The sequence below is a fragment of the Pecten maximus genome, chromosome 9 (genome assembly GCF_902652985.1).
Source record: "Pecten maximus chromosome 9, xPecMax1.1, whole genome shotgun sequence".
Classification (NCBI taxonomy): domain Eukaryota; kingdom Metazoa; phylum Mollusca; class Bivalvia; order Pectinida; family Pectinidae; genus Pecten; species Pecten maximus.
The window spans coordinates 5,511,203-5,531,666 of NC_047023.1; the positions used below are offsets into that span (position 1 = coordinate 5,511,203).

Below are 20,464 nucleotides of genomic sequence, written 5' to 3' on the forward strand. Positions count from 1 at the left end.
TAACATCTGTACAGCCTAGTTACGTATCCGAGGGCTGTAACATCTGTACAGCCTAGTTATGTATCGGAGGGCTGTAACATCTGTACAGCCTAGTTATGTATCCGAGGGCTGTAACATCTGTACAGCCTAGTTATGTATCGGAGGGCTGTAACATCTGTACAGCCTAGTTATGTATCGGACGACTGTAACATCTGTACCGCCTAGTTATGTATCGGAGGGTTATAACATCTACAGCCTAGTTATGTATCGGAGGGCTGTAACATCTGTACAGCCTAGTTATGTATCGGAGGGCTGTAACATCTGTACAGCCTAGTTATGTATCGGAGGGCTGTAACATCTGTACAGCCTAGTTATGTATCGGAGGGCTGTAACATCTGTACAGCCTAGTTATGTATCGGAGGGCTGTAACATCTGTACAGCCTAGCTATGTATCGGACGACTGTAACATCTGTACAGCCTAGTTATGTATCGGAGGGCTGTAACATCTGTACAGCCTAGTTATGTATCGGAGGGCTGTAACATCTGTACAGCCTAGTTATGTATCGGAGGGCTGTAACATCTGTACAGCCTAGTTATGTATCGGAGGGCTGTAACATCTGTACAGCCTAGTTATGTATCGGAGGGCTGTAACATCTGTACAGCCTAGTTATGTATCGGAGGGCTGTAACATCTGTACAGCCTAGTTATGTATCGGAGGGCTGTAACATCTGTACAGCCTAGTTATGTATCGGAGGGCTGTAACATCTGTACAGCCTAGTTATGTATCGGAGGGTTATTACATCTGTACAGCCTAGTTATGTATCGGAGGGCTGTAACATCTGTACAGCCTAGTTATGTATCGGAGGGCTGTAACATCTGTACAGCCTAGCTATGTATCGGACGACTGTAACATCTGTACAGCCTAGTTATGTATCGGAGGGCTGTAACATCTGTACAGCCTAGTTATGTATCGGAGGGCTGTAACATCTGTACAGCCTAGTTATGTATCGGAGGGCTGTAACATCTGTACAGCCTAGTTATGTATCGGAGGGCTGTAACATCTGTACAGCCTAGTTATGTATCGGAGGGCTGTAACATCTGTACAGCCTAGTTATGTATCGGAGGGCTGTAACATCTGTACAGCCTAGTTATGTATCGGAGGGTTGTAACATCTGTACAGCCTAGTTATGTATCGGACGACTGTAACATATGTACAGCCTAGTTATGTATCGGAGGGTTGTAACATCTGTACATCCTAGTTATGTATCGGAGGGTTGTAACATCTGTACAGCCTAATTATGTATCGGAGGGCTGTAACATCTGTACATCCTAGTTATGTATCGGAGGGCTGTAACATCGACAGCCTAGTTATGTATCAGAGGATTGTTTTAGCTTTGTCATTAGTTGAACTTGATTCATATACAATGTACCTGGAAGTGAGACAAAGTAATAATCATGAGTCTTACATTATCATAGTTAATAATTGTACATCATTCAGATTTCATTTTAATTGTTATAATATGATGTTGTTTGCCAATATCTTGTTGTAGAAGTTGTATTGAATGTGGTGCAGAATTTCCATCATTTTTATAACTTAATGTCTCCTGATCAAATAGTTTCCTTTGTCTTGAAACACATAATTATTTGAATGCCAGAAGGCTTATCCATTTGTTAGGTGTAAAAGTCAACATTTTGTATTCTTTATTTAAATTAATTGGTAACAAATGGGTTGAAATAGTTTCTTTCTTTATCGTTTTATATCTAATCTCAGCATGGTTGTGATAGACATTGATATCATGCTATTTTGTATCATTAAGCTGAGAGAACACAATCTTTGTCATAGCATCATGTTTGTACTGTGAACGGATTGCTTTTAATTTGAAATTATTTAGTTACACATTCAATGTTATACACAATTGAAGATTCCATTAAAATGTGCCTGTAATTTCTGATTGTAGAGTCTTTCATACGACAGTGGTTGGCATTTCATTGTCTTATCCGTGATCTGTCTAGATAGTGTACATATCCAGTGCCATCATTGTTCAACAGAGGGTTGAGATATCCTTGTTCGCGGAACAGACCCATGATTGATTATTTTTCTCACATACTTGCAACCAAACGCAAGTTTTTATGAAAGTTTTTCATCGCGCCATCTTCAAAGGTCCTTGGAATGTGCGTCAAAATTTATGACGTCATCATTTACGACTTTGTTACTCAACGTTAAATGATGACGTTACGTTATTGTGAGCAGCGTCATATAGCGCGTGCCGACTGTCTTTACGCACCCTGTGTAAGATCGATTTATCTTTTCCCTAGCAACCGCCGGATAACCCTGTGAAGTATGTGACTTCTTAGGAAATGTTTATCCCAGCTTCTTCCCTCCGACCTATGAGTCTTCGCCATCAAACAGCATGAACCAGAGTTATGATATTGATCATACCAATGCGGGATTCACTGGAAGAAATAGGATAAGTAAGGGTAACAATAAGTGTTCGGTGTGCGGTGCGTCCCTGACAACATGGGAAGCGATCCTGGAACACGGGGACCAGCACGCAAATGTGCTTCCCTCAGACCACGGCTCTGGGAAAAAATTTCCTTGTGTTGTGTGTCAGACAGTCCTTAGTACCAAGGACTCTCTGAGGCGACACGCTGTCAATCACATGGGCGTACAACACTTCTGTACGATGTGTTCTGCAGTGTACAGCAGACGGGATAACCTGTTGAAACACATGAGAGATACCCACAGTGTCCACACACCTAGGAGTTGAATGTCTCATACCAGCATCGTCCATAAATCTAACGTCTTAATATCGCATACCAACATCGTCCATAAACCTAGCGTCTGAATGTCGGATGCACACGACATTTGCGCACCAATGCTCCGACAGTCACGTACCAGCATCATAAACTCAGTGCCACATACTAGCATCATCCATACACCAAGGGTTTGGATGTCACATCGTCCAGATACCGAGGGGTCATGACAGTCACAAACCATCATCGTCCATACACCAAGGGTTTGATGGCAACATCGTCCACACACAGACGGCTCGAGTGTCGCATCGTCCACATACCAAGGGTTTAAATGTCACATCGTCTCGATACCAAGGGATTGGATGTCACATCGTCTCGATATCAAGGGTTTGAATGTCACATCGTCTCGATACCAAGGGTTTGGATGTCACATCGTCTCGATATCAAGGGTTTGAATGTCACATCGTCTCGATACCAAGGGTTTGGATGACACATCGTCTCGATACCAAGGGATTGGATGTCACATCGTCTCGATACCAAGGGATTGGATGTCACATTGTCCACATACCAAGGTCTTGAATGTCGCATCGTCTCGATATCAAGGGTTTGAATGTCGCATCGTCTCGATACCAAGGGTTTGAATGTCGCATCGTCTCGATACCAAGGGTTTTGATGACACATCGTCTCGATACCAAGGGTTTGGATGACACATCATCTCGATACCAAGGGATTGGATGTCACATCGTCTCGATATCAAGGGTTTGGATGACACATCGTCTCATACCAAGGGTTTGAATGACACATCGTCTCGATACCAAGAGTTTGAATGACACATCGTTCACATACCCGGTTCGACAAGATACTCCTCATGCTCGTTTTGAGCACTGGCGTTTGCAACTTTTTCAGTGTTATCCTCGGATTAATGAATTCCTCCTTAGGGAATTTCGCCACCCTTACATGACTTTTAATTATGATATCATGTAGCGTTTCTGTCATATCTATATTCTTACAAGTTACTTGTGTGTTAAATGCCTTGTTTATGAAGTACATCGCCAGTGTAAGTGATTGTTTGAAATACGTTCAGTTCTTTTTCATTCAATCTAATGAAGTTTTTAGTTAAATGTGAGAACATACGTTTCTATGTTGGAAGATTACAGTATTCACATACAACTATCGCAACGAGAATAAAAAAGTAAACATACATTGTTTTACACTTTGTCATTATAATACTATAAATAGTACTTCAATCACGTCGTTTAGCAAGGACGTGAAAATATAAGTAGGTGCATGCGATATTCTTATTGTGTCAAGTTTGGAGACGTCAGAGTGTAGTAGTGCGATGGACGAAGGATTTCCGGATAGTTTTTTTTTAAGGTGCTGGGAAACAGCAACCTTAAGAGGTCATCGCCAAATTTCGCTAGAACAGATTAATTCGGAACTCTCGGGGGAATCAAAATGGGGCTTATTTCAATGATAAATCCCGATAAGTTCAGATGAAACGCTGACAACACACTAAACAATCTTGTCTCCTTTCGCGAAGTATTTGTTATTGGTTAAGTAATATGATTCAACCTTTTATATGTTTGAATACATTTGTTGAATTTAAATAAATTATAGAAGGATTTTTTCCCTTCTTTGATTTATTTAAATTCAACAAATGTAGTCAAACATATACATGGTTGAATCAAACAGCTTAAATCGTACAAGATGACCTGTTTTATCCCTGAGTAATGACGCTTGCTTACTGGTTTGTGCGAGGGGAGGTAACTCGAATACACTCTAATGCGGCAGTTTTAATGCGACAATGGAAAGTCACCTAGAGCTCTTGGGTTGATAAAAATGGCCCGGCCTCGCCTGCAGTCGAATACTGTTTTTAGTCTCGGATTTTCCAATTGGAAATCGATAAGTAAAATCTCCGATTGCTTTTACATTCGATACTTAAAATGAAAGTAGAATACTTCCGATTACAATGTATAGTTCATCCTTTCCGAGAAATAGGCCAAACAAAAATCGCAAAGTATACAACATGAACGTGCGATTCAACAAGTCACCGGAACAGATAATGTAGGCCTTTTCATCGTGAACAAATTATACTTCCCAGAAGAGTTTCTTCTAACGAAAGTTGTCAAGTTCTAATAAGGATACAGATCAGTTATTACACGAAGAGAAAAGGCAGTAAATGGAGTGCAATTTAAAAACCTAGGAAAGTAAACCGTGGGAGAGTAATTCACAGGAATCCTTATATAGAGAATCGCAAGAAACATGACCGACATCACAGATTAATCGATCTAAGAATTAAACTTAATCATAGTATGCCAATTCAGGTTAGGTTTAAAAACGTAATTCTTCGCTGTTCATCACAACTATAACACAACCACGGCCTTTTAAAAGTAAATAAATTCCTGAGAATGACATAGGATAATCATCAGTAAAACATTCAGGAATGCACTTAAAAAACAATAAAAACGTCTTATTATAACATGCCATTTTATATTCATATACATGTAATAGTTTTGTTTCTGTATTTCAATCCCCCATGCACAGCACATTTGAGTGGCCTCGACACTTTGATTTTCTGTATACAGTCACACTCCATTTGATTTCTATATACAGTCACACTCCATTTGATTTTCTGTATACAGTCACACTCCATTTGATTTTCTGTATACAGTCACACTCCATTTGATTTCTATATACAGTTACACTCCATTTGATTTTCTGTATACAGTCACACTCCATTTGATTTTCGGTATACAGTCACACTCCATTTGATTTTCTGTATAGGGTCACACTCCATTTGATTTTCGGTATACGGTCACACTCCATTTGATTTCTGTATACAGTCACACTCCATTTGATTTTCTGTATACAGTCACATTCCATTTGATTTTCTGTATACAGTCACACTCCATTTGATTTCTATATACAGTCACACTCCATTTGATTTTCTGTATACAGTCACACTCCATTTGATTTTCTGTATACAGTCACACTCCATTTGATTTTCTGTATACACTATACAGTCACACTCCATTTGATTTTCTGTATACAGTCACACTCCATTTGGTTTTCTGTATACAGTCACACTCCATTTGGTTTTCTGTATACAGTCACACTCCATTTGATTTCTATATACAGTCACAATCCATTTGATTTTCTGTATACAGTCACACTCCATTTGATTTCTATATACAGTCACACTCCATTTGATTTTCTGTATACAGTCACACTCCACTTGATTTTCGGTATACGGTCACACTCCATTTGCTTCTTTTAAAACAATAATGTAATGTCATATCTAAATTTTCATAAACTGATAAATTCCATAGTTACCTAGTGTATTAAGGAACTGAAACAGTACATTGTATTTAAGCATTGGGCTGCTTTTAGTTGGCAGTTACATTTGTATGTCAGTAAATCGGCCAATTGGACAAAGGCAAATGAAATGAAATTTGCCTTTGTGTAGTTGGCATTTTCAGCCAATAAGTGCCAACTAAAAGTAGTCCAATGCTTATATTTACCACTTACGGTTTAAAAAAGAAAAATACAATGTAATGTAGTCTATTAACGGAATGCATGTTTCCGCGCCATTCTCGGCTGTGAGCTCTACCATGTTATTTCGCGTAAAAAATGTAGTGCGTAAGTCTGGATAATAGAAAACCAGACAATAATAATCTGTGTAATACAAATATTTCATATAAATTGATATTATGAAATGCAAAATATAAACTGTCCGTCAAGTGTCTCTAAAGGAAAATGTGTAATGAACATTTCCCCCAGCTGTGGCAATTAATATGGCATCAAGTGGCCACTGCATGGCATTGCCACTAGATAGGCCTAGTGTACGCTGACGTACGTGTAAGCTGCTAAACTTACTATAGCGATGTATATACGGTAGTCCCCCGTTAAACCGCCACCTTTTGTCCAGTGCCGATTTTGGCGGTATAACGGGGGTGGCGGTATAACGGGGGTGGCGGTACAACGGGGTTTCAGTAGGACGGCAATACATTATAAGTATAATTGTACAAATGTAGGTATCTCACTGTTAATTAAACTGACTAGCGATGCATATAGGTCTCTCGCTAGCTATATATAGTGTACGTTGACGTGCAAGCTGCTAAACTGACTAGCGATGTATGTACATATATCATTTTCTAGCTAGCTATATGTTGACTTGAATCTTGGATCATAGGCGCTTCAATTGTATCTGGTAATTGACACCAAGATTTTAACTCTTGTGTGATAATTACTAGATACATCAGAGACATATATACAGATATATGTCTCTGGATACATGTACAATGGAAGTGCCTACTTAGATAAAGTGAAAAAAAATCCTCTGAATAAAATAGATTAATTCGTTGAAATATAGAGAACAAAATACAAACTTCGAAACTGATTCTGTAACATAACATTCCAATACCACAAAAGTGAAGACTGTAATATCCATGAACCCCGCTTTGTGCCTCACATATTTACAAACGAACTCTCCTGTATGTAAACTTCCGGACTCTTCGCATCCGGTTTTCAGCAGGCACGGTTTTAAGTGGAGCAACAAGATCTTGACATCAAAACAATTTAGCACCGGACTTAATCATGGCTGATCCAAGAGTAAGACAACTGACAATCAAAACAGGAGTAGTGAAAAGGTAAGGTGGTTTGATTTTGACATTGAGAATACAAGGCGTTATACGATACGACACCGGTCATTAGTCCACTTCAGACTCGTTGCCAAGCTTGGGGCTTTTCCTTTTGGACATGAAATTACATGTACGTGCAACTTGTGAGCATACTTTGTTTTACAATTTTAGTCTCCCATCGTATGTTTATATTTTGAATGCTTAAATGTGTTTCCTTTTCATTTATGTCGTATGACATCATTCACAGCTGCAACAGGACACATGCAATTTGTATCATCGATATTTATAGCATGTAGTTGATGTACCTGGTACAGTAGACTTGTACAAGCCCCAGACTGAATTTTGGCTGGCTGGCATAAATAGACTTTTTTTTTTTTGTTAAGAATTGCTCATCTAAATTATAATACTAGCTTGAAACTCTAGAATCAGACATGTCTTAGAGACCGATATCATAAAGGCCAATCTTGTAATTTTATTAGTTTAGAGACACTGAGACAGGGTCATACTAGAAAGAATATCCATACCCTGTCTACACTTCTCTCCAGCAGACAACACACTACCATCTGTCTGAAATTGTCCATCGTCCTGATCTATCGCAGCTAACCTTAGGGTCATGGCATCATATGGACCATCAGCTGCCAATCTTAAATCAATTATTTGACATGATTTCACAAATTGAATGAATGGATCATAGGCCTATTAGACTGACTAAGTTTGAATTTAGGAAGTACAAATTCAACCAATAATAAACCATAAAAATAAAATCAACTGTGATGGCAGTGAATAGAATACTGATGGACAATAACTGTCAATTACTGAATAAAAAAATATGGAAAATCATTTAAATGACAACTTAAAAAAAAAATCATGTGAATCCTAAATAACAGATATTGAAGATCTTTGAGTTCACAAAAAACCATGATCACGAAGATTCCACATCTGCTTTTTTTCAGAATGAATGTTAAAAACTTTATTCTATTTTTTCAATGACTTGTACCACAGACACACAGAATGCTATAAATGTAATTAGTTACTTATCCTTTGTTATGTATAATGGTAATTACTGGTCTGGGAACTGTGGTAAGGGCGATAACTCCCAACTTGCAGTTTGGAGGTTTGTTGAACTCTTTTGTGTTTAGAGGAAAAGAAATAGAGAGAAGGCGATTGTTGAGAGAAAACGAAACACGTGTTACGAGTGTTTTTTTTGATTTTTAAAAGATAATATTGAGCTAATTCCCCGGACAAACACTACATGGTGGAGAATTCGAATTGAAAAGAAGGTTTGTGAGTTTTAGCGCGATATGTGACGGATTGTTATGAGTAAGTGTGTTTTATTTAGCGATTCTCGATTTGCTGGTGCTCATTTGGACGAGTTAACATTGCGAGTATCAAGGGGGTCAACACTTCGAGACCACATAGGTTTACTTAGGAACTTCGACCACACCAATTATAAGCTCTATATATTTTGTGTTGGTATCAATGACATCCCTGATGATATAGCTAACTATATTGACCAATGTAAAACTAATCTATATGAAAGTCTTGTTTCTACAATTTTGAACATCGAACAACACGTTCAAAATAAAATTCCATCGGCTTTAATACTTTTCGGCACCGTTCCACCAAAAGATATCAGACGTACAGTTGCCAAATATCCTTCTAAATCACGCTTGACTCTTGCTGAAGTATGTCCAAGATATCAGCAACACTTTGAGGACTTTTTAATGGGGCTGAATGACTTCATATCAAATTTCAATACCGCACACACTGGAGTACATTTAGGCCTTCACACTGACCTTCGGATCCATATATCACGTGGCCGCATATCTAGGTTTTCATACTTTAAATTGCATGATGGCCTACATCCACGACAAAGTTTACTTTCTGTGTGGCAGCGCAAAGTTTTGTTTGTATATCATGAACTTGTCCAATAAAAACTGCTGATTTTGAGTCGAAAGCCCACCGGCCGACTATATCAACGTACAAACTCTACTTGTCTTTTCATTTGCATATTTACTGACCTTAGTCACATGGTTTTGTTGTTGAAAGCCCACCGGCCGACACAAAATTGTGATATATATGAATTTGTATAGTATACTCAGGCCTACAGTTTGTGTGTGTATATAATTGTATGACAAATATTATAAAAGTCACATGTTTTGTTGAAAGCCCACCGGCCGACATACATGTGTGTGTTTCATTGGCTGCATATTATTAATTGCATTTATTGTCTCGAAATTAACCTGCAGAGTGAAAACTTTCAAATTTTGTTTGATATAAATGTGTTCACTATTTTAAATCTTGAAAGCCTACCGGCCAACATCTGTGAACTATTCTTCCAAGGATGAAAAACAGAGGTGAAATTTGTAAAATAACTGGTCACATGTCATGAATAGCCTTACACCTCCATTAATTTACAATGTGGAAAATGAATATGATAGTGATTCGGACATTCTTGATGACAATTTTTTAAAAACAAATCAACTTTTTGAGGACTCATTCAAATTTGAAAATGATAGTTCTTCATGTTCCATTATAATATAATGGTAATTACTGGTCTGGGAACTGTGGTAAGGGCGATAACTCCCAACTTGCAGTTTGGAGGTTTGTTGAACTCTTTTGTGTTTAGAGGAAAAGAAATAGAGAGAAGGCGATTGTTGAGAGAAAACGAAACACGTGTTACGAGTGTTTTTTTTGATTTTTAAAAGATAATATTGAGCTAATTCCCCGGACAAACACTACACCTTATATTGACCCAAACATCTGCCTATAATAGGAATCCGAGAGTAAGTTGTCAATGATATTGACAGTAGATTGTTAAAAAATTGTCTTTCATGTATCAAGATTGCCAAAACTATGATGTGTGTTGATAGTATAGTGATCATGATCATGTTATCATATCATGCTGGATAATTCATTTATAAACCTATGTTCATGGTAAAAGTAGACTAGAGTATAAGGTCATCATACTATAGCTCAAGCTACAAATGTAGCGAGAGTTTTCCTTCAGCTTTCTGTTTTGCGTCCATAAACAATTTACATTTTCGGCTTCTTCACAGCAACCTCTGAACCAATTTAAATAGAACTTAACAAAAACTTTTCATGGCCAAAAATTTAACAAAATTGTAAAATCATGACCCTGGAATCTCACGTTTGCTCCTTGGGAGGGAATAAACTTGATATCGTTTATAAATTAGGGAAATCACATTTTTGACTATCATTTTTATTTCTGTTGGAATTTCTAATTCTAAATTGGTTTGAATTAGCAGGTTTTGTGGTATATGTTATATTGCCCCTGACTGACACACATGGGGCTGATGGGTGGGGCTAACAATTACCCTAACAAGGACATGGAGGAATTAAATGTGCAATATTTAGGGTCAATTTAGCTAATTTAATTCTCCTGTAAGATGAATTGCAGGAAGTTTTCCAAATTTTCTGTATCAACAATTAAAATGGAACTACATACAAATGTTATATCAATATCCCCTTTTACCAACTGGTGAAAGCTACAAGACCCAGAGCCTCACTTAATTTTTTTTTTTTTCAAACTAGGATATCTTACTATACACATTTCTGTTGGGTATGCAGAAAGTGTTGGTTTAATATTGATCAGGACAGTTATTTTACATATATATATAATAATATATATATATATGCTATATAATGTTTTTGTGTGTCATTGTTGTACTTTGTCTTAGCTATTGTAGGTTGAGTCATGACATACAAATTACATTATCATTTTTTTTTTTTACAGATTAACAAAGGAAAAGTTTTCATATGAAAAAGAGGCTATAATGCTAGAAAAAAAAGTAGAGAAGATGGCAGCTGATGGGAAGGATGAATATGATATCAGGAAACAGGTACATTGATACAAGGTCCACCTTAGTGATATGAAGTATTTATTTAGCTATAAAACAATTTTTAGAACTTCTGACCCAAAGATGACAAAGTGCTGTTATTTTTCAGCCTCGTAAAATTTTGAACTATTCATTAACTTATCTATTAACAGCCACGACGGCCATTTTGTAACATGATTGTGAAATCATGGTTTTCTTGAACAACACCTATTTTTTAAAGTTATATTAAGGATAGAAAATTGAAAGATTTTAATTTTAGAATGTGACCATTTTGTACTGATTTTGAGTAATTTCTAAAAATTTCGTGAAGAAATATGTTTTTTTTTCTCTCTCGCGATGCATTCTGTTAGGTATGTGTACCTTTCTGGCAACAGCTATGGAGGTGACATCTTTAAAAATTAATAGTTTTCTAGATATATATATATGTACATGTATATGGTAAAATCCTCTCAGTACATAGGTTTTATTATGATTTTAGCCCTATATTTAACAAAGTACATAGTTTTTATTATGATTTTAGCCCTATATTTAACAAAGTACATAGTTTTTATTATGATTTTAGCCCTTATATTTAACAAAGTACATAGTTTTTATTATGATTTTCGCCCTATATTTAACAAAGTACATACTTTTTATTATGATTTTAGCCCTATATTTAACAAAGTACATACTTTTTATTATGATTTTAGCCCTATATTTAACAGAGTACATAGTTTTTATTATGATTTTAGCCCTATACTTAACAGAGTACATACTTTTTATTATGATTTTAGCCCTTTATTTAACAGAGTACATAGTTTTTATTATGATTTTAGCCCTTTATTTAACACAGAGTACATAGTTTTTATTATGATTTTAGCCATATATTTAACAGAGTACATAGTTTTTATTATGATTTTAGCCCTATATTTAACAGAGTACATAGTTTTTATTATGATTTTAGCCCTATATTTTACAGAGTACATAGTTTTTATTATGATTTTAGCCCTATATTTAACAGAGTACATAGTTTTTATTATGATTTTAGCCCTATATTTAACAGAGTACATAGTTTTTATTATGATTTTAGCCCTTTATTTAACAGAGTACATAGTTTTTATTATGATTTTAGCCCTTTATTTAACACAGAGTACATACTTTTTATTATGATTTTAGCCCTATATTTAACAAAGTACATAGTTTTTATTATGATTTTAGCCCTATATTTAACAGAGTACATAGTTTTTATTATGATTTTAGCCCTATATTTAACAGAGTACATAGTTTTTATTATGATTTTAGCCCTATATTTTACAGAGTACATAGTTTTTATTATGATTTTAGCCCTATATTTAACAGAGTACATAGTTTTTATTATGATTTTAGCCCTTTATTTAACAGAGTACATGGTTTTTATTATGATTTTAGCCCTTTATTTAACAGAGTACATAGTTTTTATTATGATTTTAGCCCTATATTTAACAGAGTACATAGTTTTTATTATGATTTTAGCCCTTTATTTAACAGTTCTTAGCTTACCTGGATACATGAGTTACAACTGCTATCATATGTATAATTGTGTAACAACATCTTGCTTGGTTTTTCAATGAAGAAAAACTGCACTTTCTAGAAAGGACTATATTGTCAAAATGTCTTTACTTACAGAAGGAAGTTTTGGAAGAAAGCCAGAAAATGGTTCCAGATACACAGAGGAGATTGAAAAAGGGTTTAGAAGATTTAGAATCCTACATGGTAACTATATGACAGGATATGATAGAAAATATAGGATTTAAGTAATTAATGAAAATTTGAATTTCTGATAAACTACTCCTATATATCACAGCTGTATATTCATCACAAAGTGGTCAGTGAAGTGTTATCTAGTTGGTGTAGGGGTGGCATGGGGTATACTGGAATCAAGTTGTCTGTCCATCTGTCTGTCTGTAGACACAACAATATACATACTACATATGTACATACTCTTCCAAAACTATTGAGGGAATTTCAATGAAGCTTGCTGGCAATATTCCTTATACATTTTGTTTCCCTTCAATAACTTCAGTAATTTTTAACAGATTAGTTTAGACAGGCCTAGGTTTATTAACACAAGGGTTTGTCACGTTAAGGGTGTGTGGAATGGACCCTTTTTTTCTCTTGATCAGTCAACCAAGATGGCTGCAGCATGTGTTTCGTTGCCATATAGCCATGGCATTTGCACCTTCAGTATTATTGGAGGCGCCGGATATGGTTTCCCATTACAATTAAAGTTTGTTATATAAATGCAATAATCCTTATACCTTGTAGATGTACATGTACATAATCTATAAGAGATATAATCTACCTCCCCATTTTGGAAAGCTAAATTGACCCAGACCCTAGTGTTACAAGACTACAACTGATAGTGATTAATGTTTTGAAGCTGAATAACACCCACCTATTGTGGTAGAAATTAGTATTCTGTCAAACATGCAAATATTATACAAATACATTGTGACATATACACAAATGTATATTCAATTCCCTATATACAATACAATGTACATGTTTTAGCTTGAAGATATTTCTTTTTATGCCCCTGCCATGAAATGGGGGGTGGGGGGGGGGGGGGGGGGGGGGGGGGGGGGGGGGGGGGGGGGGGGGGGGGGTTGCGGGGGTGATATAGTGTTACCCATGTTGGTCCCGCCCCATTCTGTCCTGTTCCTTCCCAACCTGATGCTGCAATGTGCAAGGTTACTAACTAATCTCAGGAACTGCTCAGGTTTGGGTGTCAAGTAGCAGCAGGGGCATTTTAGGTTTTAAAAACATTTTCTATTTTTTTTTTTTTTTTGCAAAACCATTTTTAATTCAGAGAAAACATAGTTGAAACATTACAAACATTGTCGCAGGAGGGCCTTCTTGAAAATATATCAAAAGATTTATTACATAGCCAAAACCTTAAAATTTTGAAATTAACTATTTTTTTTACCGTTATACATGTATATATACATTTGTATGTTACATAGTTTCTGTATACTAAGTATTATGTGAATTTTTGATTTGATACTGCGTAAGTTGCTCAGATTTACTTGTCATAAAAATCACAGGTATGATACTTTTACAAGACTAAGATCAATATTAATTTCGGTAATCAATAAAAACACTTGAGGAACAGATCTGCATTACTTTGAAGTATTATAGATAGATATAGCTTCCCATGTATACACGGACCTATGTATTGATGAGATATATTTCATATTTATGTCTTTAGTTGCACAATTTTACAGTCTTACACTGAAATTTGGGCCATGATAGCAGCTTATATAATTAGTCGGTTAGAGTGCCACCTACATCCTCATGGGGAAGATCTGAGGTGCCTGTTTTGATGCTAGACCCTACTTGTGTTGGTTTGTGTTTCTCGGGAAGCTCAGAAAGGGGCTGGTCTATGCTGTTGTGGTTGTGTCCTTGGGCAAGACACTTGACCCTAATTGCTCTGAGTGGATGGCATGCAAGAGGCCTATTGTATGTGGTTTAATGAGGTAGTCACCAACTACTACAATGAAAACCTGCTTCAAAATGGCCCTGCAATTTTTATTGTCTGTTCATAGAACAATAAACCCAACCAAAACAAACCAATTGAAATCTATCTATCTATCTATATATTTGTTAGGTGACGACAGGTCAAATACAATGATACATAAACAATGTAATATTCAATCTGTACTGTATTAAAGGAATTCTATTGTTTTTCCTCATCTACATAATGGATTTCTCTTCTTTCAATGCTTTAGTTTGTTTGTTTTTTCAGAAAGAAGTTGAGGACCTGAAGGACACAGAAAAATACAATGAAGCAATGGAAGTGTATGATGCAGGTGTCAAAGCTAAGGAATAAACAAACAGTGTGAGGAAGCGGGTCGAACCAACAACTCCTCTGTAATAGACTCACATTCTCTGTTTAAATAGATTTTCATATATAATTCATGGTTTGATTGCATTGGGTGGGATATGGACCAGAAATGACTAAGACTGCCATACATAGGTATCAGGTATTTAAATTAACTATACAATAACGTACAAGGCAAAATGATAGATCTAGGATATTCATTTGTGCATTGAGGCAGATTCCAGCCTAGTTATGTATCAGAGGGCTGTAACATCAGTACAGCCTAGTTATGTATCGGAGGGCTGTAACATCTGTACAGCCTAGTTATGTATCGGAGGGCTGTAACATCTGTACAGCCTAGTTATGTATCGGACGACTGTAACATCTGTACAGCCTAGTTATGTGTCGGAGGGTTGTAACATCTGTACAGCCTAGTTATGTATCGGACGGCTGTAACATCTGTACAGCCTAGTTATGTATCAGAGGGCTGTAACATCTGTACAGCCTAGTTATGTATCGGAGGGTTATTACATCTGTACAGCCTAGTTATGTATCGGACGGCTGTAACATCTGTACAGCCTAGTTATGTATCGGACGGCTGTAACATCTGTACAGCCTAGTTATGTATCGGACGACTGTAACATCTGTACAGCCTAGTTATGTATCGGAGGGTTGTAACATCTGTACAGCCTAGTTATGTATCGGACGGCTGTAACATCTGTACAGCCTAGTTATGTATCAGAGGGCTGTAACATCTGTACAACCTAGTTATGTATCGGAGGGTTGTAACATCTGTACAGCCTAGTTATGTATCGGAGGGTTGTAACATCTGTACAGCCTTGTTATGTATCGGAGGGTACAGCCTAGTTATGTATCGGACGGCTGTAACATCTGTACAGCCTAGTTATGTATTGGAGGGCTGTAACATCTGTACAGCCTAGTTATGTATCGGAGGGCTGTAACATCTGTACAGCCTAGTTATGTATCGGAGGGCTGTAACATCTGTACAGCCTAGTTATGTATCGGAGGGCTGTAACATCTGTACAGCCTAGTTATGTATCGGAGGGTACAGCCTAGTTATGTATCGGAGGGCTTAGTTGAACTTGATTCATATACAATGTACCTGGAAGTGAGACAAAGTAATAATCATGAGCCTTACATTATCATAGTTAATAATTGTACATCATTCAGATTTCATTTTAATCGTTATAATATGATGTTATTTGCCAATATCTTGTTGTAGAAGTTGTATTGAATGTGGTGCAGAATTTCCATCATTTTTATAACTTAATGTCTCCTGATCAATTATTTTCCTTTGTCTTGAATCACATAATTATTTGAATGCCAGAAGGCTTATCCATTTGTTAGGTGTAAAAGTCAACATTTTGTATTCTTTATTTAAATTAATTGGTAACAAATGGGTTGAAATAGTTTCTTTCATTATCGTTTTATATCTAAACTCAGCATGGTTGTGATAGACATTGATATCATGCTATTTTGTATCATTAAGCTGAGAGAACACAATCTTTGTCATAGCATCATGTTTGTACTGTGAACGGATTGCTTTTAATTTGAAATTATTTAGTTACACATTCAATGTTATACACAATTGAAGATTCCATTAAAATGTGCCTGTAATTTCTGATTGTAGAGTCTTTCGTACGACAGTGGTTGGCATTTCATTGTCGTATCCGTGATCTGTCTATAGTACATATCCAGTGCCATCATTGTTCAACAAAGGGTTGAGATATCCTTGTTCGCGGAACAGACCCATGATTGATTGTTTTTCTCACATACTTGCAACCAAACGCAAGTTTTTATGAAAGTTTTTCATCGCGCCATCTTCAAATGGTCCTTGGAATGTGCGTCAAAATTTATGACGTCATCATTTACGACTTTGTTACTCAACGTTAAATGATGACGTTACGTTATTGTGAGCAGCGTCATATAGCGCGTGCCGACTGTCTTTACGCACCCTGTGTAAGATCGATTTATCTTTTCCCTAGCAACCGCCGGATAACCCTGTGAAGTATGTGAGAATAGTTAAATCTTTCACTCCCTTGGGGGTGAGACACGGGAATCTCAACCCGAGGGGAAGATTCTTAAGTTGCCAAACACAAGACTTGCCGAGTGTTTGGCAGCTTAATTATCTTACCCCCGAGGGTTGAGATCCCCCTGTCTCACTTCCATGGGGGTGAATGATTATTTTCCTCTTACCCTGTTTACCTTCTTATGCATCTAATATTGACGTTACATCAATGCAAGGAAATTTTGACGTGACGTGATTTAATTGTCGACGTAACGTCATTGTACTGTTGCCGTGACGTCATGGTATTGTCATCTTCGCTAGCCAAGGCTTCTGATTACGTTACACTACACGAACCCTTGGCGGATATAGTCGTGTTCAAACCGCCGCGCCCTGGAATCCCAGGGCACCCAATCAAATCGCGTTTTACGTTCAGGCTTGGTTTCGCAGTAAACAAAAATTGCGGCACCCAGTACAGAGCTACAATGTCGACTATGTCATGGCATTTTACCTATATACAGAGACGAACTATTTATAGGGAAACATTCGCAGTGTTTGATCAATCTATTTAAGTCATTGATCACATATCTCATCAAAATGACACAAGCCTCCATGTGTGTTTGTAAACATGCATGCGATATTCTTATTGTGTCAAGTTTGGAGACGTCAGAGTGTAGTACTGCGATGGACGAAGGATTTCCGGATAGTTTTTTTTAAGGTGCTGGGAAACAGCAACCTTAAGAGGTCATCGCCAAATTTCGCTAGAACAGATTAATTCGGAACTCTCGGGGGAATCAAAATGGGGCTTATTTCAATGATAAATCCCGATAAGTTCAGATGAAACGCTGACAACACACTAAACAATCTTGTCTACTTTCGCGAAGTATTTGTTAGCCTATATTGGTTAAGTAATATGATTCAACCTTTTATATGTTTGAATACATTTGTTGAATTTAAATAAATTATAGAAGGATTTTTTCCCTTCTTTGATTTATTTAAATTCATCAAATGTATTCAAACATATAAATGGTTGAATCAAACAGCTTAAATCGTACAAGATGACCTGTTTTATCCCCGAGTAATGACGCTTGCTTACTGGTTTGTATGAGGGGAGGTAACTCGAATACACTCTAGTTAATGCGACAATGGAAAGTCGCCTTGGGCTCTATCTTGGGTTGCTAAAAATGGCCCGGCCTCGCCTACAGTCGAATACTGTTTTTAGTTTCGAATTTTCCAATTGGAAATCGATAAGTAAAATCTCCGATTGCTTTTACATTCGATACTTAAAATGAAAGTAGAATACTTCCGATTACAATGTATAGTTCATCCTTTCCGAGTAAAAGGCCAAACAAAAATCGCAAAGTATACAACATGAACGTGCGATTCAACAAGTCACCGGAACAGATAATGTAGGCCTTTTCATCGTGAACAAATTATACTTCCCAGAAGAGTTTCTTCTAACGAAAGTTGTCACGTTCTAATAAGGATACAGATCAGTTATTACACGAAGAGAAAAGGGCAGTAAATGGAGTGCAATTTAAAAACCTAGGAAAGTAAACCGTGGGAGAGTAATTCACAGGAATCATATATAGAGAATCGCAAAAAACATGACCGACATCATACATTAATCGATCTAAGAATTAAACTTAGTCATAGTATGCCAATTCAGGTTAGGTTTAAAAACGTAATTCTTCGCTGTTCATCACAACTATAACACAACCACGGCCTTTTAAAAGTAAATAAATTCCTGAGAATGACATAGGATAATCATCAGTAAAACAATCAGGAATGCACTTAAAAAAACAATAAAAACGTCTTATTATAACATGCCATTTTATATTCATATACATGTAATAGTTTTGTTTCTGTATTTCAATCCCCCATGCACAGCACATTTGAGTCGCCTCGACACTTTGATTTTCTGTATACAGTCACACTCCATTTGATTTCTATATATACAGTCACACTCCATTTGATTTCTTTATACAGTCACACTCCATTTGATTTCTATATATACAGTCACACTCCATTTGATTTTCTGTATACAGTCACACTCCATTTGATTTCTATATATACAGTCACACTCCATTTGATTTTCTGTATACAGTCACACTCCATTTGATTTTCTGTATACAGTCACACTCCATTTGATTTTCTGTATACAGTCACACTCCATTTGATTTCTATATACAGTTACACTCCATTTGATTTTCGGTATACGGTCACACTCCATTTGATTTCTGTATACAGTCACACTCCATTTGATTTTCTGTATACAGTCACACTCCATTTGATTTTCTGTATACAGTCACACTCGATCCATTTGATTTTCTGTATACAGTCACACTCCATTTGATTTTCTGTATACACTATACAGTCACACTCCATTTGATTTTCTGTATACAGTCACACTCCATTTGATTTCTATATACAGTCACACTCCATTTGATTTTCTGTATACAGTCACACTCCATTTGATTTTCTGTATACAGTCACACTCCATTTGATTTCTATATACGGTCACACTCCATTTGATTTTCTGTATACAGTCACACTCCATTTGATTTCTATATACAGTTACACTCCATTTGATTTTCTGTATACAGTCACACTCCATTTGATTTTCTGTATACAGTCACACTCCATTTGATTTTCTGTATACAGTCACACTCCACTTGACTTTCGGTATACGGTCACACTCCATTTGCTTCTTTTAAAACAATATCATATCTAAATTTTCATAAACTGATAAATTCCATAGTTACCTAGTGTATTAAGGAACTGAAACAGTACATTGTATTTAAGCATTGGGCTGCTTTTAGTTGGCAGTTACATTTGTATGTCAGTAAATCGGCCAATTGGACAAAGGCAAATGAAATGAAATTTACCTTTGTGTAGTTGGCATTTTCAGCCAATAAGTGCCAACTAAAAGTAGTCCAATGCTTATATTTACCACTTACGGTTTAAAAAAGAAAAATACAATGCAATGTAAAATTAACGGAATGCATGTTTCCGCGCCATTCTCGGCTGTGAGCTCTGCCATGTTATTTCGCGTAAAAAATGTAGTGCGTAAGTCTGGATAATAGAAAACCAGACAATAATAATCTGTGTAATACAAATATTTCATATAAATTGATATTATGAAATGCAAAATATAAACTGTCCGTCAAGTGTCTCTAAAGGAAAATGTGTAATGATAGATAGGCCTAGTGTACGCTGACGTGTAAGCTGCTAAACTTACTATAGCGATGCATATACAAATGTACGGTAGTCCCCCGTTAAACCGCCATCTTTTGTCCAGGGAAATGGGCCGGGGTTTGGCGGTATTTAAAACCCGGGTGCCGGGTTGACAAACGGGGGGTTTTTC

At 36.5% G+C, this 20,464-nt stretch overlaps 2 protein-coding genes across 2 annotated transcripts in view; one reads left to right on the forward strand and one right to left on the reverse strand.

Moving 5' to 3' along the window:
- Positions 1 to 7,227: 7,227 nt before the first annotated feature.
- LOC117335075 (tubulin-specific chaperone A-like) lies at positions 7,228 to 15,290 on the forward strand. Its single transcript, XM_033894995.1, has 4 exons — positions 7,228 to 7,382; positions 11,131 to 11,236; positions 12,878 to 12,964; positions 14,997 to 15,290. Exons 1-4 carry the CDS (start codon positions 7,330 to 7,332, stop codon positions 15,078 to 15,080), a joined length of 330 nt encoding a protein of 109 aa, XP_033750886.1. The 5' UTR covers positions 7,228 to 7,329; the 3' UTR covers positions 15,081 to 15,290.
- An 858-nt stretch (positions 15,291 to 16,148) lies between these two features.
- Positions 16,149 to 20,464, reverse strand: part of LOC117334846 — a 5,987-nt gene continuing 1,671 nt past the window's right edge. Inside the window, exon 2 of the mRNA XM_033894671.1 lies at positions 16,149 to 16,194. Coding sequence (XP_033750562.1) covers positions 16,149 to 16,194 — 46 coding nt within the window. The remainder of the gene's footprint in view (positions 16,195 to 20,464) is intronic.